This window comes from Vipera ursinii (genome assembly GCF_947247035.1).
Source record: "Vipera ursinii genome assembly, chromosome: 1".
NCBI lineage: Eukaryota > Metazoa > Chordata > Lepidosauria > Squamata > Viperidae > Vipera > Vipera ursinii.
In genome coordinates, this window is record NC_139512.1 from 70,693,724 (window position 1) to 70,705,938 (window position 12,215).

Consider the following 12,215-nt stretch of genomic DNA (forward strand, 5'->3'; position numbering starts at 1 on the left):
CTGCTAAAAAGGAAATTGGACATTAATTGCTGCATTTGAGTGCCTTCTCCTGCACGATTATCTATAATAATATTACCATAAAGGCTCCATAAAAGATGGAGTTCACTGTGTCCAATCTACTAAGAATATAAACACATTCACCTACAAGTACTATCCAATTATAATGTATCCAACTGTTCATCTAGGCACAAGGGTGCAAAAATTGGGTAATTTGTTGGTGAAGATCTCATAAGCTTATCCTAGAGATGTACTCATTTTATATTCAGAAACTTCCTGCAACATAAACCTCAAGAGAAAGTCTGCATTTATATATGTTGGGAATGTAATCAGTGAATGAATTTTAGCTTGTGAATTTGAATCCAGATTTTTTATTCCTCTATATTCCATTCAAGTAGGTTATAATGCCTATAGCAGTGCAGAAATATCATCAATGCAGATAAAATGCCATAGCTATAGCTGAATGATGCTTGCACAATTATTCTCCTACTCCCTCCATTATCCAATACCACAGTCATCCAAATAGATAAATGAAAATTCCTCTGAATTATTTAGTCTGTATTAAAGGTATCTAGTCCTGCTTAGAAAGCTAAGTGACTGAACTTCATCAGTTAAGAAAGCATCTGTATTTAAAAAATGGAGAAATGAATAAATATTTATGTTGGTACCTACTGTTATCATCAATCAAATATTTGTTGAAAGAAAGCTGTATGATGTAAGGGTGTGTGTGTGTGTGTGTGTGTTCGGGTACAGTTGACATGAGTAGTATTAGTAAATAGAGTCCTTAAGTAGTGCCATAATAATATTCATGTCATTTTTCTTTAGTTCACTGTAATGTTATGGGTTCCACTGGATTCCATGTAGGGGAGATTAATTATATTGACATCCATTAAAATACAAACTCTCATGTTATTTGAAGAAATGAAATAGTATGAACATTACAATATCAAACTATCATTTAATGCTGCAGTCTTTGCTTTTAAGGGAAACCAAAGCTGTGTGTAGTTGAATATGTATTTTGAAATTCAAAAATGTAGGTTTTAAACTCAGAGTAATGATAAATATGCACTCAAGGCTAAAGCAATAAGTACAGAATATGGCCAAGAAAGCTTCTGTGAGTCTTCTGCTTGTGTTCTTTCCTACACTAGGAAACATTAAAGACTTTATGTTGCATCCTTGTCAAACCCTGATTAGATTACTACAATTTGTTCCACATAGAGTTGCCCCTGAAAATGACTTCTAAGTTTACTATCCTTGTGCTACGAAAATGAGGACCTGTCTGTCATGGTTGATTGTGATATTGCTTAAGATTATCGAGAATGCAGCTTTTAGACAGGCACCTCCTCAGGGCTTCCGATATGCCTCTTACGACGTGATCATCCCAAGGAAGCTGTCTCCCAAGTATGGGCAAGAGGAACCCCAGGATGTCAGCTACCTCCTGCCCATTGAAGGGAATCCCCATGTGGTATTCCTCAGGCAAAGAAGGAACTTCATCCCTAAGGTCTTTCCTGTCTTCACCTATGATACAGCAGGAGATCTCCAGGTGGATCACCCTTTTATCAAGGAAGATTGTTTCTACCATGGATTTATACAGAGAAAGTCCTCTTCTCGAGTCACCCTCAGTACATGTTCAGGAAGACTGAGAGGTCTCTTGCAAATCGAAAATAAGACCTATGAAATTGAACCAGTCCAGCAATCTTCTACCTTTCAACATGTGGTGTTTCGGTTAGAAGTAGAGGAAGGGGCTGTACGGATGCCTTGTGGAGTAGGGCAGGAAGAGCAGAGCCATCAAGAGAACATAATCCCTGAAACAGAGAATCTTGGAAAAAAAGATGTTTGGGGAAAATCCTGGTGGCCACATACGAGATATGTTAAAGTGGCAATTGTGATTGATCATGAACTATATTTGCATTTTCACAGAAATGAATCTTTTATTACAATGCAAGTTCTAGATATTGTCCACACAGCAAATTCATTCTATGACTCCCTTTCTGTTCATTTGTCAATAGCAGGATTAGTGATCTGGTCACAAAAAAACCCCATAAACATTACCTCTGAATCAGGTGGAACACTTTCATTGTTTAATAATTGGAGAAGAAACCATCTGCTTAAAATTTTAAAAAATGATGTTGGTTACTTATTTGCATATAAGCGTTTTGGGAAAATCATAGGCCTTGCATATGTTGGAACTATATGTAGCAGTCATTGGGCAAGTGCCATCGAAACCTATAAAATGCGCAGTTTGTTTTTGATTTCTGAAATATTTGCCCATGAAATGGGACACGTTCTTGGAATGAGACATGATGGTCAATTTTGTCACTGTGGAAAGCGTAATTGCATTATGGCACCGTATGCAGTAGGGACTGATAAATTTAGTAACTGCAGTTATAAGGATTATTTCCACCGTAGAAACACTGACTGTTTATTTGTCCCACCAGACACTAACAAAACTTTTAAATTTGAATTCTGTGGTAACAAAATAGTGGAAAATGGAGAGCAGTGTGACTGTGGGTCAGAAACACAATGCAAATCAGATCCCTGCTGTCAAGCTAATTGTATGTTGCGCCCTGCTGCTGTTTGTGCCTTCGGTATGTGCTGTGGTAACTGCCAATATTGTCAACAAGGAACTGTTTGCAGAGAGAAGATTAGTAGTTGTGATCTTCCTGAATATTGCAATGGGAATTCAGAGCACTGTCCAGAAGATGTGCATGTGCAAGACGGTGCCGTGTGTCATGATAGTGTGTATTGCTATCACGGGAACTGCACAACTCATGATATGCAGTGCAAAATGATATTCGGTAGGGGAGCAACAGTCGCTTCTGAAGTATGTTTCCGAGAAGTGAATAATAAGGGTGATCGCTTTGGCAACTGTGGGCTTAAACATGGAATTTACAAGAAATGTAATCCTGGGGATAGCCTGTGTGGCCGTATCCAGTGTAAAAATATACAAATGCCTTCTCTGGAGGATCACAGTACAATAATTCATACTTCCACTGGAATGAATCAATGCTGGGGCACTGATTACCACCCTGGGGTGAAGGTGGATGATATTGGAGCAGTGAGAGATGGTGTTCCTTGTGGCAATAACATGATGTGTATTGAGGGTAGTTGTGTCAATGTTTCCATTCTGAAATATGACTGTAATGTCGTTTTGTATCTTAAAACACCATGTTCAAATTGGAAGGAAGAGATAATCCAGAGGCTGCTTGTCCCAGTGTGGTGGTTCCTAGTTCCGATCAACATGCAGGAAGTTGTAGTAGCAAGAAAGCAGAATTAAAATCCATTAGCCCCTTTACTCTTTCTTCATTTTCTGCTAGAATATTTTATTCTCACTAAGAATTAGTCCAGTCAGTCATCATAATAGATTAAACCTGTTGTCTCTCTTGCTGAAAGTCAGAACATTTCTTTCCAGGATTGATGAAAAACTGAAGAAGGCTTTCTTCCTGTCTCACCAAAGACATTGCCTGAAATATCTGCTACAGATAGATTGAAGGGGGCTTACTCTGTATCCAGGTAAACACATTTATTAATATTTCAGTGAACTTTAAATAAACTTCAGAATTATGTGAAGCTGCTTGATTGAGTCACTGTACATTCCTGCTAGATAAACTAGACAACAACAGGACAAGAACACTAATCATCGAGGTCTCCCCCCCAAGGGTGAAAGAGAGAGAACTCCGGTTGAATGCCAACCACTATCAGCCCCATATGTTTGTGATGATGTAGGCGAGAATGATCTTATGGTAAGTTGAGACAACGATCCTTTTGCCCTGTCTGCTAAACTTAAAAGGTAAAGGTTCCCCCGCACATGCGTGCTAGTCGTTTCCAACTCTAGGGGCCGGTGCTCATCTCCGTTTCAAAGCTGAAGAGCCAGCATTTGTCCGAGGACATCTCCGTGGTCATGTGGCTGGCATAATTAGATGCCAAAGGCGCACGGAATGCTGTTACCTTCCCACCGTAGTGGTCCCTATTTTTCTACTTGCATTTTTATGTGCTTTCGAACTGCTAGGTTGGCAGAAGCTGGGACGAGTAACAGGCGCTTATTCTGCTATGCGGCAGTTGGGATTCGACCCGCCAAACTGCTGATCTTCTGATCGACAAGCTCAGTGTCCTAACCCACTGAGCCACCGCGTCCCTCTGCTAAACTTATAGTACCTAAAAAAGGGATTTTATGGTAGATTCAGGCTGCATCCGATGCTTGATCAATCTCCAAATGGTGCTTAAGCTAGGAATCTGAGCCAAGTGACTGTCCCTAGCCACGAAATTTGAGCAGGTTGATGCATCATTAATTGGAGGGTCACCTGCAATACACCTAACTGAACCAGTATGGCTAGAAATGGGCAGCATTGGGAAATTATCCATTTTGTGGTGATCCCCAAAATGACAGAGACTGTAGTCCTGGGGTTGGCCTGGCTATATAAATGGTGACCTACCATATGGTTGGAAAATGGGTGAGAACTATGAGATTAGGGACAGGGCCCTTTCCACCTACTCAAGATGACCTGGAGAAGGGAGCCACTTCCAGAGAAGACGGACATGAACTGATTGAGACTTTGAAAATCACAGGTGAGTGGTTGCCCAGGGTCCAACTCATTCCTAAAGAATACCAGGATCTGGTTGAGGTGTTCAACGAGAAGGAATGTGATGTGCTCCCCCCTCACCAAGCTATTGACTGTGCAAAAGAGCTAAACTACCCAAACCAAAAATTTATCCCATAACCCCCAGACAGATGAATGAAGTAGGGCAGGGGTAGGCAGCCTCAGCTCTTCTATGACTCATGGACTTCCTGAGGAATTCTGGGAGTTGAAGTCCATGAGTCATAAAAGAGCCAAGGTTGCCTACCCCTGAACTAGGGGAATACATTGACAAAAACCTGGCTAGGGGCTTTATCCAACCTGCAAATTCATGCGTAGCCTCTCCCGTGTTGTAAAAAGGAAAGAAAATATGGGGCACTGAGATTGTGCATGGATTTTTAAAGGCTTAAATGCTGTTAGTGGGGAGAACATGTACCCTCTTTCCCTGATGAAGGACATGTTAGCTCCTCTCACCAAGGGAAAAATCTTCACTAAGCTGGACCTGCAGGAAGCTTACTACTGAGTAAGAATTAAGGAGGGAGATGAGTGGAAAACTGCCTTTAATTGCCCACTAGGTAGTTTCTAGCTCAAAGTGATGCCCTTTGGATTCCAGGGCCCCCCCTGATGTGTTCGTGAAGCTGATAAATGAGATACTACATGACCACCTATACAAGGAGATCCTAGGTTATCTAGATGACATCCTCATCTTTACAGAGATGATGGAGAAGCATGTCAGAAATTATTAAAAGCAAACTTTTATGCCAAACTATTTAAGTGTGAGTTCCATCCAACATGCCTCAACTATCTAGGGTACCAAATCTCAAACAAAGGGGTGGAGGTGGATTCAGTGAAAGTCAAAACCATTCTGGAATGGCAGCCCCTGAAACTCACAAGCAGCTGCAAAGTTTTTTGGGGTTCACTGACTTTTACTGGCAATTCAGGCCCTCCTTTGTGAACATAATCTTGCTGATTACCGAACTCTTGAAAACAGGCAAAGGGGGGCGGGGTCAAACCTTCATCCTAATCAACCTTTAAAGTGGACTAGAGTGCCAAGCAGCATCTGAGCAACTTAAAAGGTTGTTTGAGGGAGACCCAATCCTCAAACATCCCAAACCCAAGGAACAGTTCCTCATTCAAGCAGATGCGAGTGATGTTGCAATGGGTGCCATTCTTCTTCAGCAAAGTGACGACGGGGTACTGCAACCATGCACATACACCTCTAGAAAACTCATCCACACAGAGCGATGTTTAACTGTATGGGAGAAGGAGGCATTTGCTGTGTGATGGGCATTGTTAACCTAGGGTCATTTCCAAGAGCAGGGGTGTGAAACTGCCAGCCCGTGGGCCAGATACGTCATCCAGAAGCCATGCCCACCCCATTGCCAGCAATGGCAAAACAGTCCCGATATGTCTCGCAATGTCATGTGACATTGCGAGTTTGACATGTCTGTCCTAGAGGGAAGCAAGATACCTTTTGAAGTGTGGACTGACCATAAGAACCTTGAAGTGCTCAAAACTCATGCAAATTGTTCCCCAAGCAGTGGGCACAATATTTCAATCATTTTAACCTCTCTCTCAAACATATTCCTGGGGGGAAGAACTTCCTGGCTGACACCTTGTCTAGAATACCACAGTACAAGAGTCAGCAGGAGGAGGTGGTGAATGCTATCATCCCCTCTCCTCAAAAATCTTCTCAAGTCACCACTAGGCATAAAGCCCTAAAGCCATCCATCAGCCCTGATAGCAGTTTAACCCAGAAACTAAAAAACTAACTGAAATCTGACCCCTGGTTCAGGGACAACAGACAGCTGTTAATCTATAGGGATGAACTAGCATGGAAGGGTTCCAAATTGTACCTTCTTAGCACCCTCAGGGTCCAAGCCCTGCAACAAAGCCAAGATGCTAAGCAAGCTAGCCGCTTTGGATTCTTAAAAACTTTGCACTTAGTGAGATGGCAATTCTGGTGGCCAGATATGACAAGGGACATTGAAAGCTATGTTAAAAGCTGTGCCATTGTGCTGCCATGAAAACCAGACCAGGAAAACCCCATGGGCCTTTATAACAGGTAGAGGAACCATCCCAATGCTGGGAAGAGATCACAATGGATTTTATCGTTGAACTCCCTGAAAATAGCGGAAACACCATGATTTGGACTTCTCATTGACCTTTGCTCAAAGCAGGCTCACTTTATAGCTTGCCCTGGTCTCCCCTCTGCTCAGAAATTTACTATTACTATTTACTATTTTTGAGCCAGGTCTCACCTAATCTGTGCTTATATCTTTGATTTTTCATGTCTAAATGTAAAATTTTGCTTTTCTCCACATTAAACTCATTTTGTTGGATAGGTCCCATTGTTCCAGTTTGTAAAGATCTTTTTGGATCCTGAGCTTGTGTTCCAGAGTGTTGGCTGTTCCTTCCAGTTTAGTGTCATCTGAAAATTAGATGAGTTCCCCTTCTATTCCCTCATCTAAGTCATTGATGAAGATATTGAAGTGTACTGGTCCTAAGACAGAACCTTGTAGTACCCTACTGCTTCATGTGGATGTAGTACTCATTGAGTATGGTTTGTCAACCAGCTACAAATCCATCTGATGGTGATGTTGTCTATTCCAACTTTTTCTAGCTTACCAAGCAGTAGATTGTGGTCTACTTTGTCAAATGCCTTACTGAAATCTAAGTATACTATGTCCACAGCATTTCACTGGTCTACTAGTTTAGTTACTTTATTGAAGAATGAAATAGGATTGGTTTGGCATAATCTATTTTTAACAAACCTGTGTTGGCTACCAGTTATAATTTTGTTTGCTTCTAGTTGTTCGCAGATCTGTTTTTTTAATTATCTTTTCCAGGATCTTTGCAGGTATTGATGTTAGACTCATTGGTCTGTAGTTTCCTGGATCTGTTTTTTTTCATGATGTTGGGTCGAGTCAGTTTGGACAATTTTGATATAGCCACAAATGAGATTATATTTTCAATATTTATTTAATGTGGTTTAATCCCTGTTTAACTGGGTGTCGATTGCTGGTGACCTGGTGATCTAGTACGACTGACTAGTATAACAACAGGTATCACCATAGCACATAAATCAACTAAAGTCCTCCAAAACACTTTAAATAAACCAAAAGATCCAGTAGCCCAAGAAGAAGAAAAAACCAAGAGTTATCTACAATATACAAGGTAAATACTGTAACAGCTATTAGGTATGACAGACAGCAAAAGACTAGCAGAGCACATCCATGAACACCAACTAGCTGTGAGAAGGCACAATGAAAACTCCTTATTCCCACAACACATGGACAGCTACAAGCTACAATATAATGATAGTTTGAATGGGGAAACGACAAAGTTCTAGACCAAGCTAATTCTCAAAGTGCAAGAGAATTTTTGGAAATTTACTATTCAGACAAATCAGCCATCAACAGGCACATAGAAATAAAACATTTACAGACCTTTGGAAAGAGATGATTATAAAAAAGTTAAAAAGGAAGCAAAGAGAACAGAACATTCATTTTTATTTATTTTAGTAGGCTTTTGACCCCACTCAACATGAGATGCATAGAATCTGTAGTATTCAATGCAGACTTCGTTGAACCGGACAATTCTTCTTGTTGATGTTTCACGCAGGTTAAAAACATTACTTTTTCACATGCCACATATGCAAATGATACATACTTTTGCCATTTTTCAATATCTTCCTCTACCTTTTTGAAAATGGAAAATTGTTCAGTCTGATAAGCCTTTTAACTTCCATCCTCAAATATTCTCTTGGTTATTAAGAGTCATTCCTAACATCCCTTCCTGTTTCTAAAACACCAGTAAAATTAGGCAATAAATTCAAGTTTCTCCCTCTATGACTAATTTCTGTTTAAAGGTCTGAAGACTTCAATGATATTTTAGTGCTTCATGATCATACCAGATATTCAGACCTAACTAGTACATATAAGTTATAAATTTGATGTTTTTCCTGGTAGGTTGTACTGTCGTCTACTCAATTTAAAGATCTGGCATTATCTAAACGGACGTTCTTCTGTTTCTGTCTTTGTCTCTGTCTCAATTTAATAATAGTGAAAATTCTAAAGGCTAAGGCTGGACCTTCTGTTCCGCAAAAATCCTCAGACTTTGTTTTTAATGGCTAAATATGACCTGGGTGAAAGGATAGAAAATCAAATAAACTTGAATTAGAAATTAGAAGGCTAGGCATCTTATTGGTTTTGAGCTTACAAACCAGACCTCCCATGATGTGCTAGGTTACTTCACTTCCCACTGAAATTATAAACTAATACACTTCAATTCACCCCATGAACCAACTAAAGGAAATATACAGTTCATTGCTATTAGGTAAACTAGACAGCAGTAAGATACAAACGGTACTACAAATAGTAGTAAAGCAATATGGAGTTATCCTGGGAAATTGAAGTAATTAAATAATGAGTCAACATAATAACATTTCATAAAAATTGCTTTTCTGTTGTATTCTACATTTGATTCTTTAAACTCCGCCTACATTCCAAAATCTATTGCATCTTCTGTTGCTATGTACAGAATCCTCATTTTCAATTGTTTAAGTCTGTCCCAACATCTCTCTCTCCCTCACACACTATCAATTCCCCTGTTCCCACCCCAGTTCAGATTCCTTTTCTAGAATAGGGTTAGTTTCTATCCTCGTTCTACAAAAATGAAGACGTGTCTGTCATTTTTGATTGTGATATTGCTTAAGATCATCCAACATGCAGCTTCTAGACAGGCACCTCCTCAGGGCTTCCGATATGCCTCTTACGACGTGATCATCCCAAGGAAGCTGTCTCCCAAGTATGGGCAAGAGGAACCCCAGGATGTCAGCTACCTCCTGCCCATTGAAGGGAATCCACATGTGGTATTCCTCAGGCAAAGAAGGAACTTCATCCCTAAGGTCTTTCCTGTCTTCACCTATGATACAGCAGGAGATCTCCAGGTGGATCACCCTTTTATCAAGGAAGATTGTTTCTACCATGGATTTATACAGAGAAAGTCCTCTTCTCGAGTCACCCTCAGTACATGTTCAGGAGGACTGAGAGGTCTCTTGCAAATTGAAAATAAGACCTATGAAATTGAACCAGTCCAGCAATCTTCTACCTTTCAACATGTGGTGTTTCGGTTAGAAGTAGAGGAAGGGGCTGTCCGAATGTTTTGTGGAGTAGGGCAGGAAGAGCAGAGCCATCAAGAGGACATAATTCCTGAAACAGAGAATCTTGCAAACCAACAAGTTTTTGGGAAATCCTGGTGGCCACATACGAGATATGTTAAAGTGGCAATTGTGATTGATCATGAGCGATATTTGCAGTTTCACAAAAATGAATCTTTTATTACTATGCAAGTTCTAGATATTGTCCACACTGCAAATTCATTCTATGATTCCCTTTCTGTTCATTTGTCAATAGCAGGATTAGTGATCTGGTCACAAAAAAACCCCATAAACATTACCTCTGAATCAGGTAGAACACTTTCATTGTTTAATAAGTGGAGAAGAAACCATCTGCTTAAAATTTTAAAAAATGATGTTGGTCACTTATTTGCATATAAGCGTTTTGGGACAGACCTAGGACTTGCATATGTTGGAACTATATGTAACAGTCATTGGGCAAGTGCTATCGAATCCTATAGAACTCCAAGTTTGTTTTATATTTCTTTCTTATTTGCCCATGAACTGGGACACGTTCTTGGAATGAGACATGATGGTCAATTTTGTCACTGTGGAAAGCCTAACTGCATTATGGCACAATATGCAGTAGGGAGTGATAAATTTAGTAACTGCAGTTATAAGGATTATTTCCACCGTAGAAACACTGACTGTTTATTTGTCCCACCAGACACTAACACAACATTTAAATTTGAATCCTGCGGTAACAAAATAGTGGAAAATGGAGAGCAGTGTGACTGTGGGTCACAAACACAGTGCAAGTCAGATCCCTGCTGTCAAGCTAATTGTATGTTGCGCCCTGCTGCTGTTTGTGCTTTGGGTCTGTGTTGTGGTAACTGCCAATATCGTCAACAAGGAACTGTTTGCAGAGAGAAGATTGGTAGTTGTGATCTTCCTGAATATTGTAATGGGACTTCAGAGCACTGTCCAGAAGATGTGCATGTGCAAGATGGTGCCGTGTGCAATGAAGGTGTGTATTGCTATCATGGGAACTGCACAACTCACGATATGCAGTGCAAAATGATATTCGGTAGTGGAGCAGCAGTCGCTTCTGAAGTATGTTTCCGAGAAGTGAATAATAAGGGTGATCGCTTTGGCAACTGTGGGCTTAAACATGGAATTTACAAGAAATGTAATCCTGGGGATAGTCTGTGTGGCCGTATCCAGTGTAAAAATATACAAATGCCTTCTTTGGAGGATCACAGTACAATAATTCATACTTCCACCAGAATGAATCAATGCTGGGGCACTGATTACCACCCTGGGGTGAAGGTGGATGATATTGGAGCAGTGAGAGATGGTGTTCCTTGTGGCAGTAACATGATGTGTATTGAGGGTAGTTGTGTCAATGTATCCATTCTGAAATATGACTGTAATGTTACAATGTGCCACAATCGGGGAGTTTGTAACACTCTGAAACATTGTCACTGTGATGTTGGTTGGGCCCCTCCAGACTGTAGCAATAAGGGCTATGGGGGTAGCATAGACAGTGGGCCACCTCCAGTTACGGTGCAGGGTAAAGCTAATATGAAAACATCAGCTATACTTGGAATACTGTGTGCATTTTGTCTCACAATTGTTTGTACTGGCCTGGTTATCTGGTTCAAGGATGGACTGAGAAAACAATTTGGAAAATTTCAGGGAAGTGTCCATGCTATGTAATAAAAAGATGAAGGAACAGCAGTGTAACTCACGCTTGCTAAGAATACACAACACATCCAGTATAAGTTCAGGAAATTATAGTCAATTTGAAAAATGAAGAAATTTGAAATTTCAATGTTTTAAGATGTCTCCCAGACATATTTCCTTTTGAAAAAATTGGCCTATTTGAAGGGGAAGAAACCCTTTGATCTATGCCAAGTATTGTTCACAGAGTGGAGGAAATCCCTCATTTCTAACAAAAAATAACTCTGCAGAATGAAGCACCTGAACTGCAGATACCTCAAGCAATAGCCAGCTATACCGATAGTACATTGGATGGCAAAGAAAGATCAAGAGACATTGTTGTTTTTAGATAATTTGGGTTGTCATCAGAGCACTGCCCACCAATCCTTTTTTAACTCTGCCCTGGTACAATTATTGATGGAACAATTATGGATGTTAGGTATACACCTGTCCGGCCACCTGATTGGCCAACCCGTGCAGCGGGAAACCCTGGACACTGGGTTGGGTGACCAGGGCAAGCGTGGGAGATCTGAGCCCGCGGGTTGGCTAGTGCCTGGCGCACTGGGGATATATATATGGGCAGCCAGGCAGGTAAGGCCAGTTCGGCCACGTGTACCAGAATAAACAGTTAACCTCAGACTGCCTCCGCGTGATTACTCGCCGGACCGGACCAGACACAACAGTGGCGATGAAGGTGAGATCGGCTGAACGGTGGTGAGGAAAGCACGAGTACAGGCAGACGTGAAGCGGGAAATTCATAGAGCCGTCAGCAGCGACAACTCCACGAACGAACGAGCGAGAAT

General features: G+C 40.8%; 2 protein-coding genes across 2 annotated transcripts; both read left to right on the top strand.

Moving 5' to 3' along the window:
• Nucleotides 1-1,264: 1,264 nt before the first annotated feature.
• LOC310632460 (disintegrin and metalloproteinase domain-containing protein 21-like) lies at nucleotides 1,265-3,274 on the top strand (the record flags this gene model as incomplete). Its single annotated transcript, XM_083349679.1, has 1 exon — nucleotides 1,265-3,274. The coding sequence occupies one exon, from the start codon at nucleotides 1,265-1,267 to the stop codon at nucleotides 3,272-3,274; it is 2,010 nt and encodes a 669-aa protein (XP_083205805.1).
• Nucleotides 3,275-9,246: 5,972 nt separating this feature from the next.
• LOC310634764 (disintegrin and metalloproteinase domain-containing protein 20-like) lies at nucleotides 9,247-11,409 on the top strand (the record flags this gene model as incomplete). Its single annotated transcript, XM_083353300.1, has 1 exon — nucleotides 9,247-11,409. One exon carries the CDS (start codon nucleotides 9,247-9,249, stop codon nucleotides 11,407-11,409), a length of 2,163 nt encoding a protein of 720 aa, XP_083209426.1.
• Between the last annotated feature and the right edge of the window lie 806 nt (nucleotides 11,410-12,215).